General features: G+C 37.5%; 1 protein-coding gene across 1 annotated transcript in view; it reads right to left on the bottom strand.

Moving 5' to 3' along the window:
* The window catches only part of NTRK2 (neurotrophic receptor tyrosine kinase 2), a gene marked incomplete at its 5' end in the record, with an annotated part of 205,074 nt that overhangs the window by 164,113 nt on the left and 20,371 nt on the right, over positions 1-20,590 (bottom strand). Inside the window, 2 exons of the mRNA XM_083884010.1 lie at positions 11,387-11,541; positions 14,542-14,610. Coding sequence (XP_083740136.1) covers positions 11,387-11,541; positions 14,542-14,610 — 224 coding nt within the window. The remainder of the gene's footprint in view (positions 1-11,386; positions 11,542-14,541; positions 14,611-20,590) is intronic.

Below are 20,590 nucleotides of genomic sequence, written 5' to 3'. Positions count from 1 at the left end.
ATGATTCCCATTATAGGCATCATGGATTTCTTCTATTATGTTCACTATATAAATCATGTGTTGAAGTTTATTGAGACAGAGCTGGAGAGTTTGTGTGCCTTGATGCAGTAATCTGTTAGAGAAAGTAGACATCTGCTCTAGCCTGCTGTGAATTCAGATCTCACCAGTGTCTGTCAACTGGCTGTGCAGGAAATAAAACTAATTTTAGGGAACATTTGGATATTAATTATGTTAGTTGGGGAACAAAGGGAGAAGCAATGAGATAATTTACTTCATAAAGTTGCACTTCCACAACACCTCTAAATATTGTTCATATTACTCTTGCCAGACCTGAACATGCAAAGAGAATGAAGGTCCCCACTCTTCTTAACTCTACCACCTGGGAGAAGGTCTACAAGATGAATTAGCATTTCATTGTGCAAACTGGCACAGTTCCTACTAACACATCATTTCATGTGAAACCTCTCATGCAAGCAAAAACGAAAACAACTTTTGTCTCTTAGAGCTCTCCTTTAAATAGCTGTTAAGTTTTGAGGCAACTTCTTCCTGCAATGTGTTTATTTATAGGATAAGCAACTGAAGTTCAATTCCTCTGGTACTGGCTCTGGTTCCCACCCAGAACTAGATCTAGTTCTGTTTATTTGCAGAAGTCTGCATGTGTCATGTTGGTGCTACATCTCAAATGGAAACAGCTACATCATGCTGCATCCTGCCAAAAGGCTATAAAATAACAATGCTTATTATTCTGTGTGTTCATAAAGTTACACTAAAAACCAGCTGCAAGGCCCCTGCATCTAAAAAGGTATGAAGGAGTGGAATGGAATGGAATGGAATGGAATGGAGTTAGAATTAGAATAGATTAGAAATCACATTATTGTGTGTTTTCTTTTACTCTTTTCCCCAGCCATAAGATGGGTGGAAAACATGAGAATTGTCTTGGAATTCATTTTTTTCTGGTTAGATAGATTGAGATAGTGCGCTTTAACCGCAGCTAATTTTGCTTTTATTTCCAGTGGCACCCAGACGGCTCCATAGCAGAATCCACACTAGTTGAGATGTGACTCTGTTTGGGAAAAGCAAGACAGTCACACAATGCCTCATCTAGACATTGCCTTTACCAGCAAAGCAATGACACTAAGAAGCAACACCTGTACTGAAAAATAACTGTATGTTAAAAAAACACAATGGACCTTAACATACACAAATGCTCAGTTTGTATGCCCAGTGTAGTGTGAGGCCATTTATATTTGCCAGTAACACTTTGACTCTTACAAAACTACAGAGACACCCAACCATGCTGCCTTTACTCCCTAGTTAATTTGGTTAAATACAGTGTTTTAGACAGGTATCACTTTTGTTGATAGGGATGTACACTTTAAAGGACTTTGTAAACAGCAGTTAATACAAACTATCAGACAGCATACCCAAATACTTTTGTATCCTGCCAGCATGGTAAGATTAGATTGTAGCATAACGATCTGTACAAGGTAGACATGACATCCTCTTTCTCCAGGTTTCATCTTGGTATCTGTCAGACAGATTACTCCATGCCTCAAAGCTCAAAATACAATCTCTGTCCCAAACTTTGATAGAATTAATTATTATAACTCTGGATATCAGCAATAAACCTGCTAGTATCTGACTGATTTTTCAAATTTGCTATATTCTTGACCTTAAACTTCTGCAGCAATGTGTTGTATACAGGCTGTATACAAGAGCCGCTCCCTTTTATGAGTTCTGGAATTTCTCGCTGACATTCAAATTTATTGAGTACTCTCCTGTTCTGGTGGAGCAGAGTAAAAAGAGTTTCTGAATGATCTTTTTAAGACCACCTTGTTTTATTTTGTTCTTCAATTCCCCTTTTTTTTTCCCAATAATCCATTCAAAGCTTTTCAATCTCTACAAAAAGGGGAGGACAGAACCTGCTACTGAGAACTTCAAACTGTAATGCAGAGAGTAACACAGGTTGAGGTGTGAAATCATACACTAAAATCCATGTGTTTCCATTATGCACTGGTACATAACAGCTAGGTGCTTTCACTGTGTACAGAACTTATTTTCTCACATTCAGCACAATTACACTTTATTCCCAAGAATAGGCAGCTCTGGATTAGAATAAGCAGTCACTTCCCTCACCCCAGCACATCTAGACAGAACTGGAGACAAGTAGGAGGAACTCATTTACGTCAGCTGAGTCTCTCCAAATATTATCTCATGCGCTAGGAGAAACAAACAGTCTTCAAAGTAGGCCTTGGAAGGGCGGGGGGGCATTTACCTTCACAGACCATCATTAGTGCAAAAGGATGGCCTGAAGCCATCAGACAGTGAGACTGTCAAGCATCACTAGAGAATGACACATCTTCCCTGTGCACAGCTGGGACTTCAGCAACCACAAAACCAACACTTTGGATGCCATTTTCAAAGGTTACTACTACATTTAGCTACACAACTGTCAACGGAAATTAAGAAAATGAATATGCCTGTATTCCTAGAGGGCTTTCCAAGTCTTCATGCTGCTACTTATTACTTTCTACAGAAAACTTAAACTGGCCTTCCTAGAGCCAGACTGTCACTATATGTCAAAGGAAGGATATGATCAAATAGAGAAATAAAAACTCTAGTCTATAACTCAGCTCGTAGCACCAAGAACTTCAGCCATCATACTAAAGGAACATTTAAAAGAAGGTGGTCTTAAGCTAGAAGAAGTAAATCCACCATAACACCAAAGATACTGTTTCACTATCTGAAGTTATAAATTTTTTTACAAAATTAATACCAGATTCACTTTTTCTGCTTCAACCTGCTGAGCTCTAGGATTTTTTTAGTTGTTCAAAAAACATCAAAAATTCTCTCAATATGGTCAATTAGCCTCACTAATACCTAAGAAATTACATTATGAAAAATTAGTACCTGAGAGAATACTGTAAATTCAAGATGGCATTCACTTATGCCATCCTTTGCATACTAAGTCCTTGATTTTTACTGGTCTTTCAACAAACTCCCAGGAGTCTAGACATGACAGAATATCACTAAATGGTTTTCAACATGGCCCATGTCATCTCCTTTTTCCATAGCATGCTTTTGGAGGTCAATTTGTTCTGTGATAAGAACAAGAAGCTACCAAGAAAAATGACTATTTTTTTATGGATCTGATTTTTAATCAGGTAATTTTAATCTTCACCAGGAAACCTTAATCATCTTTCTAATAAATATTTCAGACACAGAATATTAAAATAATACTGAGGCAGCAACCATCTATCAAATTGAGCTATTCAAGGCAGCCTACCAGAACCACTGATTTATAAAACATTCACTGCAATTCTTAGGGCACAGTGATTCAAATCAGTCTACTTTCCTCACACAAGGTTCCAATACAGTTTAGTTCTTGGCTCTCCTGGTTTGGCCTGTTCACTCTAGGGATAAAATGTACAACTTATTACATCACCAAAATACAGCCTGGTAACAACCACTACTTATACTATTTGGAGCCTGAAAACAGGATGGTTGACAATGCAATTTGTCATGAACTGTCACACAAATCCAAAAATTTCAGAGCTCTTACTAGCTCAAAATGGGTTATATCAATGTACAGATAGCAGGATATGATGATACAATATCCATTGTGTCATTCTATTGAAATTGTGCCTTGTTCGAAAAAGCAGTAATGCTTACAAATTTTAGAGGCCTTTTCCTATGTGCTTTCAGGAAAAAAAAAAAAAAAAAAAAAAAAAAAAAAAAAAAAAAAAAGGCAGCAAGAAACTTTATAGTAACTCTAGCTATCAAGATAAGCGCTGTTGGATAAGGGATTCACCTCTTGGGTTTCACCTAACAAAAGCCTGCAACCAACAAGCTCTGAGCCAGATTTCCAGGCGGGCTGCATCTTCAAAGAACTGTTAAAAGGATACCCCAAAAATTTACAAGCAAAACATGAATGAAAGAAACACAAGCAATTGTTTCCACTTCCTGTTGTATCACAACCACAGAATCAAAATACTAAGCACATAGAAAATTGCAGAAATCTCAGAGAAGCTGTAACAAGATGACAAGCACAAACATATTCAATGAAGATTAAAAAAAAATATGTTAGGCAAATAATATACAGAATTAGCAGAAATAAAGAATATTTAAAACAAATTTTCATCTTTTTTTTTTTTATCTTCTGGAGCCCAAAGATCCCCATCTCCATTTTTTTTCTGACGCTCTAAGATCCCTTTCCTCTCCAGTCTTCATTTCATGATACTAACTACCATGCACTACTCTCCATCACTTCACTAGGATTTTGCCATCATGAACAACAAAACTTGAAATTTCCAATGGGTTAAAATGGAAAGTAAAGGCATTAATCTTAGAGGTACAAGAGGAGCAGATGAAAATTAATCTGGGATTATGACCCATTTCCCCAGATTTCCATACTCTCTGCCCACTGTGTGTGAATGTAAATTTAAAAAACCTGACCTGCAACAAAATTTCTTCAAATCTTCAGGAAACTATATAGCCACTGAATAAAACACTGAATCACCACTGAATGGACACAGGCTTGCCATGTGCAACAGCAAATACTGATGGGCATTTTCCACAATGACCAAATGTACCAATGGTACTCTGCACAGGCCTGGCAGAACGTATCTCTCTCAGGAGGCTGAATGAAAGATATGGCAGCTCACTGAACCACCCAAATATTTTAAAATACTAAATGAAACCTTCCTCCTCTCATGGCATGCCTGATTGCCACTTTCAACTGGGAATCTTTACGGAAAACAATTAAACAAGTACAGTCTCTATCAGAAAATGATGAGTTTAATTTAAAGTATGCTTTCTCAGATCAAATGCATTATTACTTTGCCTTTAAACACTTCATAACTCCATACTTAAATAAAATTTTCACGAGAAGCAAATTTCTTTATGTAGAGCCAGCACATGCCAGAAAAAAGACCAGAAGACTTGCTAACTCATCTTCATAACCACAGTGACAAGCACAATCTCCACAGAACTGTCATGCCATCCAGGGCCTCAAATGCCATCATGAATACAGCACAGCCAAAAACCACCAACAGATGTGCATCCGCACAAATTTGTCTGGACACCAAGTTGTCATCTGCAGTCAACCTCTACAGAAGTTCTGAAGGTTGCTGCTGATACTTCAAACCAGATGAAGGGCTTACACTTACAAGGGCTTACACTTACATCAGCTCCCTCATTTCTTCCCAGGATGCTTCATTTTAGACCCCTAGGTGTACTCTGGATTCTAATAGGAAGGTACTGAATAAAATAGGATCTTGCATATTATTACCTGGTCCCAGAAATAATATAAAGACTGTCTGCAAGAATTTTGAGATGAAGTGTTTTTACAGAAGCTATCAACATTATCAACAATTCTCTTGCTAGCTGTATCATGAAGTATCCAACCATGTTTTCTGAATAGCTAAGGAAATTAAATTACATCTGGAGAAATTGTTCTAACATTGCATTTAAGCTTCAGTTGATCCACAATAGCTTTCAAAAGAAAACAAAAGACAGTAGGGCCATTGGGCTGAATATGTCAGCCACAAGCTTAACAGATGAAATGAGAGTTAAACAGTCTTTGAAGTGTAAGTTAATGAGGCCCAAACCAGCTTATGCAAACCTCTCTAACAAATTCTTACTCACTAAGTGTATGTAATGTAGCTGCAATTCATGTATGGTTATCTGCAGAATTTCATGTGTGTCCAGAAAATACTCAAAATAATGCTGACCTGCCTAATGTTGCAATATCATAAACATGCGATCCTGAAACAGGAGCATTTTCAGAGAAAAACATAAAAAATTAGAAGTATGGGTTTCACTTCTGGTACCAAGTATAGCATATGTCAAGTATATTACTGAACGGATGCCTTGAAGAAAAGGTTCCCCTTTTAAAGAAAACAGCATTTTCTTTAGACTTCAGAATAGAGTTATCTAGTCATCAGTCTTCACCTAGATAGAGCAAAGTAAGAATACCACCAGAAAAGAGTTGAAGAGCTGTTCTCCTTAGCAGATCAGTACTCCACACTTACACAAATGTGTCAAGTGAGGCACAGAGAGTACCTTAGTAAACCTGCACAATCTCATGAGTTCAGAGACACTTCTTTCCCTTTGGATAATGCTTTACTTCTTTCTATTTCTTATCTGCCTTCTATCACAAATCTCCTTTGTTGACATTAAAGCAGAACTTAAATCAGAATTATCAAACAAAAATCAGCTTTTTTAATACGAGGCATTCACATATGCCACATGTGGTTTAACTATCATCATTCACAATCTCTAATTCACACAGATGGTCATGTCTAAACATCTGTATGAAAGTTGATATTTGATTCACAAATAGATAAATGTTGCATGTTCGAAAGAAAGAAATATACATATCTTTGAAAATGAGATTCCTGTTGCCTTTTCAAACTCCATAAATTTTTGGTTATTTCCACTTAAAAGACAGAAAATTCTTTTAATTAAGTTTGGAAAATTTTAACTCAACTTGAGAGCAACAGTGAAACCCCATTACTGTCAAAATCTCATTTAAAATGAAGCCTTTCACATAGCCCACAATAACAGTTAAGAATTAAAAGTCTTACAGAAAAAATAAGAACAGTTTGCCACCCTACATCATGCACCATATCTAGTTCTTGTGCCAAAATAAACAACACAGGCTAGAGAATCCATGAATATTTTGAAACACAAACACTGAGAATATTTAAGGCTTTTTTTAAACTCACTTAATTCTGCCTGTAATATTCTCCTCCTAATAGTCTTATCAGAGAAATCTGGCTCATAGTTGCAAAAATGTCAACACCCACTGGATTATGCCTTTGCTTGTGGTTTTAGACCACATTGTACTGTGATTGCCTAAGATCTAATACTTATTTTATTGGTTCAGTAATACTACAAATCTTTTCTGTAAATTTAAAGAAAGAAATGTGTCAATCCTTCAGTTCGCCTTTTTTCCTCTTAGTATTTATAACCACCTGCCTCCAGTATCATATTATCACTTATTTATTTACCTCTAGCACAAAAACCAAAATCACCAGAAGCAGGCTTAAGTGAAGCTAGACGGAGTTCCAGTCCATTTTCAGTCATCTGAGCCTGTTAAAAATCACGAGTTTCCTCAACAAGCAAGAAATGCGCAAGCAGTTACTTTAGCTTCAAATTCTACATTACAACAACTTCTAAAAATGTTTCAGTCATACACAAGTGTCTTAGTACTTAGTACTAACAGCAACACAATGGTACTTTGTGTGCAGAAGAGAGAGACAAAGAATGTGAGCATTCAGTAAATCCCATAGCTCTTAGACTAGACAACAGCTCTGCTGACTGGCTGCAGATGTAAAGAGCCAGCCAATCTGAACATACCTTAGTGATATGTAAAGGAAATTAGCACAGAGAACTAATCTGTGACATTAGATTGTAACTAGTATATGTGACTAGTGACAAGAAAGAAGGACCCTAAAGAAACAGTATACAATAAAAAAGCATCCAAAACTGGTGCAGTAAGCAAAACTGAAAGACAGATTCAGCATCACATCTCCATATACAAAACTAAATTGGCCAGACAAGGCAAAATGCCATTAACCAGACTAAGATGCAAAGCAATACAAAATCTGCACAGAACTGCAGAGACAGCTGTAAAAGCCACGGCTTCTCTCAAAATACAGGATGATAAAAAGACTTCTTTCAGTATCACTGAAATCAATGATAAAGGCTCAGTAACTGAATGTCTACCAGAGGGAGCAAGCAACACATTAACAATTAGTCCCAAGGGTGTGGTCCTGCCTTCCTGGCATTCAGTGAGCTCCAGGTGATCTGCAGTCTAACAGTTTTTGAATGACCTTATGCAAGGCACAGAACATGCCTTACTTCCAAGGACTTAAGACAATGGTGGTAAAAGCCACCAGAGCTTAGAAGCATTAATAAGAATAAAATGTTTACTCATTTAGTTATCTTTTTTTTCTTTTCTAATGCTATTTATCAGATGGAAACCAAAAAAGATGTCCCAGGCAGTGGTGCTGTTAATGCTATACAGACAACTGGCAAGTGCTCTGAAAATGGCAAAACTGAACACTACCATCTCTATACACAAAAGGCTCTGCTACTGTGGTAGATGCAATTTGAAAATCTTTGACATAGTAATTACATGTCATCCTAAAACCTAGAAGAATTTCACAATTTTTATCATATCTACACACATTTCAAATGCAGTTGGAAAAATACTTATTGATTGCCACTTGTAATATTGCAGCTGGAAAGGAGCTCTTAGATAGGGAGCATACCTGACTTTAAACCTCAAGAAAATAAATCACAAAGTTGATGACATCTAAATGGCAGTCAATCTTTAATCAGCACATTAATCAACACTTCCACCATACAAAGAGGTAGCAAATTACCAAGAAATTTGCTGATTTTCTCATCAATTACCTATAAACCAAAGCCCTATGATCAAGAAACCACACTAGCCTCTACCTATTTCCCACCAAGATTTATTTACAGGACACAGCAGAAAGACATCCTATTATCAAAACATTTATTACATACTATATAGGCCTCTTATACTATGAAGTATTAATTCCTTAACACAAAGAAGACTGCATAATTGCTTAGTGTACAAATAAAATTTAAAAAAAGAGAAAAAACAAATTCAACAAGGAGCTGAGATTAAACCATTTCATTAGCAGAGAAAATCAGAAAAGCAGTGACAATATTTTACTAAAAAAAATGTAGAAGTCTACATGCCCAAATATTTCTCTTCCCATCAAAGGGAATTACAAAACATCACAGAGTTCACAGGAAAAAAAATTCAATATGTCAAAAGCTGAACTCCTTTTTCAAACAGAAGAATTCCTCTTCTGTTCCATACAGTTCTACATATTAGCCTCTCAAAAGGTTCTGAAAATGAAATATGCCAGATTTTCAGTGTTTTTGTTTTGAAACTAAGCCTTGCCCTTCAAAATACAGAAAAATATCTGCAAAGATACTGAAACCAAGAGACATGCATTGGATTTTTCAGACATCTTCCAGAACACAGACCACCAATATGGTCATTGCTCTTCACCAGGGATTCTCTACTCTATGTCTAGGAAAACAATATATTGTTATCTTTATTAAAAATCTATGTCCTACATTGGTTCATTTTGAGAAAGTAAATGAAGAGGAAACAGCTGCTAAAAGAAAAGGGGGGAAAAGGGGAGGAAAAATTATGTAAAATCTGGTGATATTTGGAGACTCTAAACATAAATGATTTGTAGACATGTGCTGGCATCCACTCAGATCTTTAATACAATGCATGTTTCCCTATGCAAATTACATATACTGCAAATTCCAGTCTAAACGTTGTATATACTCACTTTCCCTCCTCCTTTTCCTCTTCTAGTTCGAAGTACCACTTTCCCTTGTCATGACAAGTATTTCAGTCAAGATATGCCCACAGGATGCACGCATGTGTACACACATATGCACCTAAACAGCATCCAGGGCTCAGAGACAAGCCTGTTTCGGCTGCAGATGGTTAAGAAATCAGGGGAAAGAACTAATCTCTCACAGGTTTAATTCTGGGTATTTAACATCAAAAGTTTTCAAAGGAAAATCCAAGCAATCTGGTAGCTTCTAGATGTGCCAGCCAAGAATGTTACAAAATGTGCTGGAGTTTCTCTTTTGCAATAATTGATCTCAGTCCAACAGCCAACCTCTCTACACCCAGCACATTAATCTACCTTCTAGTCCATCCAGCTGGAGCAGGAGGTTGAGTCCATTTAGCCCAGCTAGGTATTATATCTCCCATTTCAGATAAATCAGATCCTGGAGCACATAAGACCAATTCTGCAGCTCACAAGACTCCCAGAGTTTTTTGATTGCACAAGACAATTAACACCATTTCTGCCACCACACCTGGCCCCAAAAAGAAGTTAGGCACAAGATCAACAGTGATATGAGGCCACAAAACACATTATTGACACTAAATGCTGCACTTCGTGGGCCTGCAGTGGTCTCCGCTATCAGAATATGTCACACCCTCCACACAGGTAGTGGAGAAAAGGACACTCAATGGGCAAAGATGGAAGGAGAAAGGGTATAATTTCTCCTACTGATTATATTCACTTATAGCTTTTCCTATCCAAATCAGCCCTCCATGAAGGGCTGATTTGGATAGGAAAAGCTGTAAGTGAATATAGCTCCCTTCCTACCTGCCCACTGCTGGGGACCTCAGCTTCCAACTCTGCTTCCAGCAGATGTGACATCATGTTAGAAACACCCTTCATACACAGAGGAGGAGAAATCTCCAGCTAGCGAGTGAAATCTTTTCCCAGCTGTCCTGGGACAATATGTAGGCAGCAAAACCTATATTAAAAAGGCAAGGAGATGGCCTTATTGTTATATGATTTTTCCTTTTTTTTTCTAGATCCATATACCTGAAAACAATATGCCATAGACCTGAGCTTGATACAGTTTTTGTATAGTCTTTAAAGTGAACTCAGTAGAGTTTTATTTGCATGAAGATCAGAAATGTTGCTAATTTGTCTCAAGTAGCATGTAGATCTGAATTTTCTTCCTATGATCCTAATATTAGTATTTGCAAAGGAAAATAAAGACTTCATTAACTGTAAATACCTGAAAAAAAATTCGAGTAGGTAAAATTGAGCTATGAATGTCTATCGAGCTTGGAAACATTAACATTTAGTTCAACAAAGGCATATGCATTCTATATAATACCTGTGTGCTATCTGTAATCAGTATTCTGTTTCTCTGCACTTGAATAATGGTACATTCTTAAAGGAACAAGAGAAAAACAAACAGGTTTATACAAACTGTTGAAGGATCTTGACGGGACGCCTTATGAGGTATGGCTGAGGTCACTTGGCCTGGAAGAGACTGGAGGGAGACCTCATTGGGACCTTCAACTTCCTCATGAGGGGAAGAGAAGGGGCAGGCACTGATATCTTCACACTTGTAACCAATTACAGGACTCAAGGAAATGGTACGAAGATGAATTGGTGGGGTTTAGGTTGGATATCAGGAGCATGGTTGAGCACTGGAACAAGCCCCCATGGAACTGGTCCCAATACCAACCATGTCTGAGGTCAAAAGGCATTTGAAAAATGCTCTTGAGGACGTGGTGTTAATCTCAGGGTATCCTGTGCAGTGCCAGGAGTTGGACTCCATGATCCTGATGGTTCCCTTCCAATTCAGAATATTCTGTGATTCTATGATTCAAGTCCCCAGAACCATTCCATGTGGTGCAGAAGACCACTGACTGATTTATATCTCTATTGAAAACTTTTCCTTTAAAGCATTGTTGTCACCCTGAGAAGAATTTTGTAAAAAAGCACGATTGCTTTTCCCTGGCTCACAATAATTTAGTAGTTTTATGTTAAAAGAATATTACCGCAGTTTGGGACCTTCATATCCAGCAAGGCTGTCCTCTTATTGTTGTCATCTATGCAGTATAAGTCCTGAGTTTCTGTGTAAAACTTGGTCTCTTGAAACTTCTTGATCCACATGATTTCACAAGAACACTTGAATGGATTGTCCATCAATATCCTAGAGGAAAAAACACTGATCTATTTAGAAGGCGAAACGTGCCATGCATATAGAAAAAAAAATGTGAACCAGAGGGGCTCCAAACATTCAGCTGAGTGAAAATACAAGTTAGTTAGGAAGGTTAAGGAAAGCAGGTTGAACCCTCTCATTAAGAAGCATAACACATGCACCCTCGGTAAGCTCAGTGCAAAGTAGGCTGCCAAGTTGGTAACAGTTTCCATGTAGGGAATCAAGCACTGCATGCACTGAGGACCCAGAATATCACAGGCAATATAGATCACACAGGGGATTTGGCTACTATATCCAATTCAACAGTGTAAATAAATCATGATCCCGTGGAGAATGGCCACTCAAGAAGCTCCATTTTATTTCATAAATCAGGAAGAGATTAGAATTCATCTCTTCGTCACCTGAGCCACCACTCAGTTGCCTCAGAAATGGTTTACTGTTGTGGGTTGGTGAATTCTTCATAAAGCCAAACAATCTTGGATTATTCAAACACTCTAACAAACTTTAATCACAAAAAAGGATTTTGCCTAATCTTTAAAATTCATCTGCTACAACAGTCTAGAAAAACCTCACAGTAAAACTGTAGGCAATGTCATGAAGAAATACTAAATGAAAAAATGGCCCTGAAGTAGAAGTTAATACAGTACCCTACATGGAATTTAAACCACAGGTTAGCAAACTTAACAATTTCTAGTTTCAAAAATTTCAAAAAAACTACATAACAGTGTAATGCAATTACGTGCATGTTAAATATGAACAGAAACATGTCTACATAAACACAGACCAGTATTATTTTTCCTTCTACTGGTATACATGAGTAACAATAAAGTGGGTGAGCAAGTGTCTGTTTAAGGCATTTCATTACCAGGAGAACAATCAGTCTTAACAAAGTCTCATGTAAAGAAGGTCAAATTTCTTGCAGAATCTGTGCTCATAAATGCCTCTTGAAGACATGAAGTGTGCAAATCATGAAAAAAATAATCTTATTAGAGCCATAACCTGCTCCCCCAGAAGTCATCCCAAGTTCTTTGAGAAGAAATGACTGCAGGGTCCTCAAAAGTGTCTGAAGGAGAGCAATTTGTATTCACAGAGGTCATCCACTGGACTTTAAGATGCAGCATAAAAAAAAATTGTTTGCGCAAGACATAGTATGAACATGATGATTCTGTGGGTCAAAGCCTATGACATGCATTTTCAAATCCATCTCCCATCTTCTGTTTCATCTTAAGGTTTCCTGGTAAAGAAAAATTTCTCTTGACCAGTGGCTGAGCAGTCTTCCTCTAGTGTTTTATTTTGTGCTAAATCCATCTAGGGAGTTAGACACAACATTGGCAGGATGCTGGACTCATAATGACCCTCTACAGGCACTTGTGTGAAAGAAAAATTCTGACCTACAGAAAGCTAATTCTGAGTCTTTACCTTGTTTGCTCTAATTCTACAGCAGCAGTTCATTTGTTCTATAAGAAACCTTTCAAGGTGGCATCTCCTCCTCTGTAATACCTGGTGACCATCCTCTACTACACCTTATTCTAAACTTCTCATGCCTTTACGCTTTGATTTGCAAGAGTACTAATAGGACCAACATACCTGTTTATCAGAATTAGGGGAAGTTCTTCAGAAGCTATTTATGGCAACATTCATATCTCAGATTCACCTACCAACACTTCTTTCTCTCCCATTTCTGATCTTCAGCTATATATTAAACATTTATCAACAGAATTGTTCTGCTTTTATCACTGCTTGTCCTCCTTTTAGGCTTTGCTTTTACCCCTCCACTTTCCTTCCCTCATTTCCCCCACGTCTGTTTATCTCACTTCATCACAGTATCTGTTTGCATAACTTCAGTTTGTCTAGTCCTCCATTTCCTTCCCCAAGCCCACAACATTCCACCTCAATTTTGTATCCCCTTTTTCTCTCAGCTTGCGCATCATCATGCATTGCCTCCATACCTCAAATACTACTCTCTTTAACCTTCACACTACCCATTTTTCCCATATCTGGCTCACCCCCACTACCTTTGCCCTGCTTCTTCATGCAGAAGCTACAGAACAGCAAAGGGCATGGAGCAATGGGAAAGCTTTGCAACTAGCTAGTCTCCTCCTCAGAGAGCTCACAACTTTCAAGTTATTACAGAGTATGCCAGTGAGCAGTGTTCCCTGGGCCACAAAGAAAATAATTATACCAACTTAATTATCAACAAAATATATACCTAAGGGGCCTAACCTCCTTTTGTGCCACTGAGATTTGCTCATTTCACTTCTCAAATGCTGAAGTTCACCAGAAGAGGCCTAGGATTGCATGTCAGGTGCCTCACATTTGGACCGGCACTTTGGACAAATTCTGACTCTGCTCTGAAATCCAGGATAGAAACCTCTTTCTCCTCTGCAGCCCTAGGTGTCCCAGAACACCAGCAAGCTCTCTGTATATTAGCAGAGAATGCATAGGATGACCAAAATTTTGGAACATGTATCAACAAGAAAATAAGGCATATGTTACAGAGAATAAAAAATATTAGTACTGAAAAAATCAAAAAATAAATGTTTACCCCTGCTTTCATTGCTAAACAATTATATAAAGCACAGTGCAACTCAAGAATTTGAGAAAATAAAAATACTCTTATATAGCCAGGGACAAGCATATAAGCTGTGTAGTCACTATAAGAATATGAGAGACAATCTTCATATGAATATCAACACAAGACTGTATTTTCACTAGTTCTAATATTTAAATAAACATCAGTAGTTTTGTGTGAAGTAATGTCACAATAAAATATCTTAAAGCTGAAGGAAGAGGCTATTTTGATCTCTACATTGCTTTAAAATATGTACTTAACCTTCTTTGCATTTAAGTGTTCAGAACTGATGCTTTCTTTGGACCAGAACAGCACTTCTAATTCCTGATGGACCTCGGCCTTCAAGAGAACAAACTTCCAAGTGTTATTCTTCCATTTCAGCCAAAAATAAACTCATATTTTAAGAAATGACAACTTACAGATCAGACAAACCCAGATGGCGAAAAGGCTTCTTGGACAAACTTGAGAGCTTGTTTCTGGACAAATTGCTGTGGCAAAAGAGAAAAATTGCATTAATTAGAAATGCTATTTCTAACGCTAAAAATACAGTTTGTGTCTCTTGAAAAAACAATGAAGAACTAGAACCAGCTCTAAAAGTCCTTTGACTTCAGTTGTGAAAGGGTAGCGTTCAGTCTTACTTTATGGTTTGAAGGGTTTCAAGGGCTTGAATCCAGTCAGCATCTAATGTCAAATATATTCAGAATCAAACTCAACAGGGATCAATATTTTCACTTTTAGCACTTTGTCAATCACAAAAAAGCAGCAGATTTAACTGTGTTTCAAAAGTATTTTGTAAAGTCCAGGTGTTAATTATATGCTCAATTTATTCATGTGAAATGGGTGTATCCCTTTCTCTGATGCTGCACCAAATTCTGTACTCATATAAGCCCTCCTCACATGCTAGCACACATCCACATCAGAGCTTTTTAGTTGTTCTTTTCAAATTGCATGTGCAATATGCACCCACAAGGAAGATCAAAAGGAAAACTGTAAAATGCCTGTATTGGGCTTTTTTATGTCAATTAAGCATTTACGGTTTCCAGTGGTAATTAAGTGAAAGGTCTTCTCGCATTATGCTGAGCAAAGAAATGTCTGATCTGAACCAGAAATACTCCTCCCCTCATAAGCTTACAAAACTGCTTTCCCCACCCAAAAGAAAAATAATGCTGGTTTTGTACAGTCTTATCAGCCTGTGAATTAAAGATAGTGAGAGCAGTAAAGTGTTTAACTGTCAGCAGTAAAGTGCAAATCAGTGTTATGAGCCAAAATACCATGAGATTTATGTGGTATTATAAAGGTGCCATAGGGGCTCCACACTTAACATTGCATTGAATCTAAAACCGGGGATTAATTAGCTTTTTTTTTTTTTTAATCTGACTAGAGAACACAGTGTTTACTTCCCAACTTTCAGTTGTTGATATTTGAGTGCAAGATAATTTTCACAGAAATTACAAGTTGGATATTCTATAAATGTTTAGAACAGAATCAGAGATATTAAATTTATAGTTCATCACTGATTCCTTCTGGCAAAGAAGAGCCTGAAGTTTACAAACTGACTGGTCCTTAATATGAGAGCAAAACATAAGAGCTACTATTTCATTAGTCAGGTGAACTGCACTGCCCTATGGTGGGTGCCGGTGGAAATGTCTCATGGACCCTGATCGGATAAATCACCATTAAGGCACAATTTGCATATAGAACAGAAGTTATGTTTAAGTAAACACCATCACTATGCATTTTTTTCCTAGTATGCATATGCTCTGTGTTGGGAGGTTGAATAAAAGGAGCTGGATCCTCATACTGACTTGGACTTTTGCCTCCAACATGGAGCCGTATCAAATCCCATCCCTCCATGGGAAACTCTTCACTTCCCACACAGGAGAATTGCTCCTGTTCCCCGGAGCAATATGGAGGCCCCTGTGGTATTGCCAGACAAGGCATGCACCTGCCTCTCTTACCTGCAGATCAAATAAATCCTACCTTTCCCAAAAGACAACCAGATATACAGTGGGCTTTACCTGCAGACACTGCTATAAATTTACCACCTTAAGCAATACTTTGGCAGTAAATTTAATTTTACATTTATCTTTTTCATAAAGTGAGCCCTTTTTATTGACTACAGAGATCCTTACTGCAGTCTCCTTAATTCATATTAAGTGAAAAAAATCACTGACAAGTTTATTTTGAAGTAGTTAACAATCTCATTTCCACTTTCATGGAAAGAGAATATGAATTAATTCCCCAGTTCAGCTACACATAAAAAAGATCATGGCAAGCAGCCCAAAGAAAATACATCTGAGATTATAAAGCATTTTTTTTTCTTATAGAAAAAAAGTCAAGAGTACAGAGCCTGGCCCCGAAGCTAAACTTTAAGAGAGGACCCAGATTCAGTCAAAAGTATGCTTGTATTTTACATGAAAATATCAAGCTCACTTCAAACTTGCTAGCCCTAATTCAGCTAAAAGCAAACCAGTGGCAATATGAGTAGAACAAAAGCAGACTGAGAAACACCATAAAGATTTAGCAACACGGGCAGAGTCCTATCACCTATCATGCTTCTGAAAAGGGGAGGCAAGAAAGAAGAGGAGGGAACAGATCTAAGGAGAACTGAAGGGAAGAGGTGAATGGCCATTTTGCTACACTCAGTCTCCCTCCACAGGCAATACCCTGCCCTGCCTATGGCAGGAACCAGCCCTGAGTGCAAACAAGGGGAAATCTGCAACAAGGTTGATCTCAAATGGTTTCCTTTGGCTGCCTTACCTAAACCTGAACAGTGTAGAGATACAAACACATTTTAGCACCTGGAGCTGTATATATACACTACACTCACAATCTATGATTCAGCGATGCACTTATATGCAGGCTGGCACATAACAAAAACTATTCTTTGAAGTTTTTGGAAACAGGCACTTGCTGTGAAATGTTTTCACATTTAAAGGCACTGGCAATATACCATGACTGTGTATTACACAAGTCCATTAAATTACTCTTGGCAGTAGATAAACTTATAAACTACAGCACACTACAGCACTACTAAAACAAAACTGTTGGCTAATTTGAGTCTACGGGCAGTGAAAACGCCAAAATTAGATGAGCAAGACTATTAATTACACTTTAATAGCATCTATTAGGACATTTATTTTCCTGTTGTTTATGTCATTACTCAAATCTTCTCATGACAGATAATTGTAGATAGATACCTGGGCTACATAAGTTTTCCCAAGAAAATAAGTAAATGACAAAAAAAGGCTTGAGAAAATGTGAGTTAATAAGTTTCTTTTGAACTGATATTCTTGTATGATTCATAAAGTAAATACTAATTTTATATAATATAGCTCCTTAACTACATCGAAAGATCTTTCATAGAACAAAAGAGAAAGCTGTATCATAGTACAGTATCATAGCAAAATTAATGCTTATACAGATACACCAATCTTCAGAAAAATGCTTTTTTGTTTTCTATATGGGATAGTAAAAAATTTGTTTCCAAACAACATGTAAAGCTTCTCAAAGATCTGTACTCGTAGATTGCCCTTGCAAAATAAAATTTCTTTAGTGCTTAATAGTTTTCACTGTCCCAACCACAACAGGAGCTATACTTCCTTCATAGGCCGTCAACAGGATTTTTATTGCTGATGACAACAAGCCATGATTCACTGGTGCTTTCAGAAACATTTTAGTGTGCATAATGACTTGCCAAAGAAAACAAACAAATGTATTTTGCAGGCATAACAGATCAGCCTTCGTAAAAAATGCCTCCATACTTTTTTCCATGCATCTAGAGCAGCTGGTGCCACTTAATATTTTCCTTCTTATCTGGGCTTATCCTGTGTCTGCCAACATAACCAAATCCCCACCAAAAGAAAAACAGTATGAGATGGGATAAGCTCCTAGTCCATAATGTAAGTATTCTGCATCAAGAATCTGACTATATCAACTGAACAGGTGTCAAGTCAGTCTAATTTGTTTCTAACAAGCAGCTTCATGAGTTACAGCTTTACCAAAGTCTGCTTATCAGCAGATATGTGTTCCTAGTTCCTAGTTTGACTGAAAACTCAAATTAAGCTCCTCCTATGGCTGAAACACTTTAAAGGCATCTTATCCAAGTGGATTCTGTAAAGCCTAGCAGCTCACCTATGTACAATGATACTTTTCCCTTAAGTGGCAACTTTGATACTGTCTCTGTTCTGCTCAATGGTCAGTTTTCTGAAAATTTGATCACCTGTGTAAGTTTTGGTTACAAGCAAACTGGAGACAGACACACTTTATGACTGCATGAAACCCATTTCCCTAAGGTAACAGGCAAACCAGTCTCTCAAGAGGATCATACCAGTTGTTGCACTTTCTGTGGTGTCTACCTGCCCAGACAGCTGGGAAGGTCTTCCAAAATTCTATTTATCTTTCTCCAAACTAAACTCACACTGTACTATTTCTCACACTGTACTCATGGTCATGGAGAGAACTGATTGCTTTCCTCATCATAATTACTCTTCTTTTAAATATGAGTACAGAAGCATAGAATCATAGAATAGTTTGGGTTGGAAGCGACCCTTTAAAGGTGATCTAGTTCCAGCTCTCTCCCATCTTCAACTATACCAGCTTGCTCCTACCTAAGTCTGAATGCTTCCAGGGCTGGGGCATCCACCATGTCTCTGAGCAACCTGTGCCAGTGTTTCATCACCCTTATTGTAAAAAACTTCTTCCTTATACTGATCTAAATCAACCATACTTGATTTTCAGATCATTATTCTTTGTCCTATTGCAATGATGTAAGTTCCTTTTCAGTTGTCTCTTTATTGCACTGAACATACTCAGGCTCTGAGCCTCCTTATAGTATTTGCTTTACAAGCTCCTTATGGGTCCACTGCTTTTCTCTGCAGCATCTTTCAAGACAAGTAGATTTGCTGTCCTGATCTATATACAGTATTCCAATAGATTCCTTCACAGCAGCTAATGCAATAGGGAAAAGATGTAAAAATGTAACACAATATTTCTTTTGATCCCAGACTTGAATTTGCTTTGTTCTGCCTCATTGCACAGAGAGAGAATCTCACTTCTCTCCCAGCAGAGTCACTAAATCTTTCTCTGCAAATTCACCCCTCAGACAGAATGTTCTACTGCATATTTCCACAGCCAGTGCACATGCACTTGGCTTTATGAAGTTTCATAGTTTACAGCCATAATTCACTGAGCAACTGTTACACAGGCAAACACTTGAATTTACTCTGGAACATACTTCGCTTATACTACCAACTGATTATAGTAAAAACTCTTTATTAAAGACTATATGAAGTAATATAAATTTCACAGGCTCACAAGATCTGGTTCACACTCCTCTGGTGACTGTTCCATATTAAGGACAGCAATTACTGTCTAGGCAGAAATAGACATTCATGTCCACTTCCTTGCACAAATTAATTGCTGTTCTTTGTGAAACACAGGTCAGAAGGTGATTCCATCTCGTGAGCAAAGCAATCAAATCAAACAGAACCTTGTGTTTTGCTGAACAGTTCTTTCCTTTTACAAGGAAGTATATTACAAAGTCAAAGTTTGGCATTATGTCTTCTCAATCTCATTAGGATAAAAGCAAAGGATTCAGTTAAATGCTAATATATGTTCGTGTCCATCTATTGAAGATGTATAGACTAAAGCACACACTTGGAATATTTGGCTAAAACAAGGTACTTGTGAGGAACTGAGCCACTCACACGATCTCATGTTTTATTGCACTAGATCCACAGTTTCCCATGTAAGTAGCAAAGTGAGCTACTCTATGTCTGTCCTACAAGAAGGCACTAAAGTTGTAGAAAAAGAACTTTGATCAGTTCAGCCTTTGCTAAATCTAAAGCATAACAAATCTAGGAAAACATGGTCAAAAAGCTGCACAGGAACAAATTCTGTTTCCTGTAGGTCATGAACTACAAATGACATTTGTGTGTGAAAGTAACAACATTCCTATATTCTGCTCTGGGAATATAAGTTCTGATCTTGCATAAGCTTTCAAACCCCTAGAACTTCAGCTCACAGTTGTATCACAGTCTTTGGGCACATATACTGATCAAATTATATTAGATGTGCTCCATGCATGCACCTCCTGCACTGCTGCTGTTAAAATATGTTCAGCCCATCAAGTCAGACAGAGCTAGTCTAAACCATGTCAGTGAGTGTAATGCACAGTGTGGACATCATACCCTCAAGAGACACAGTCTTTGTGGTACATCACTTATCACAAAAGACACAGCTGAAGTACACTGTTAATAATGAACTGGATAATGAACTGGATGGTCTTTTCAAACATTACGTTTTTATGATCCACCAGTTCCTTACCATATATATCTTATTTAAGGGCAATTAACAATAGCAGATCATTCTAAGTCTGTCTTGTTAAAATATTTTTTAATGAAGCAAATGGTAAGAAATAGAAATAAATTACCAATAAATAAATGAACATGAGTTGGGCAGTTTTGC

The sequence above is a fragment of the Zosterops lateralis genome, assembly GCF_965231275.1.
Source record: "Zosterops lateralis genome assembly, chromosome: Z".
In the NCBI taxonomy this organism is placed as follows: Eukaryota; Metazoa; Chordata; class Aves; order Passeriformes; family Zosteropidae; genus Zosterops; species Zosterops lateralis.
This window is presented reverse-complemented; position numbering and strand designations above follow the sequence as displayed.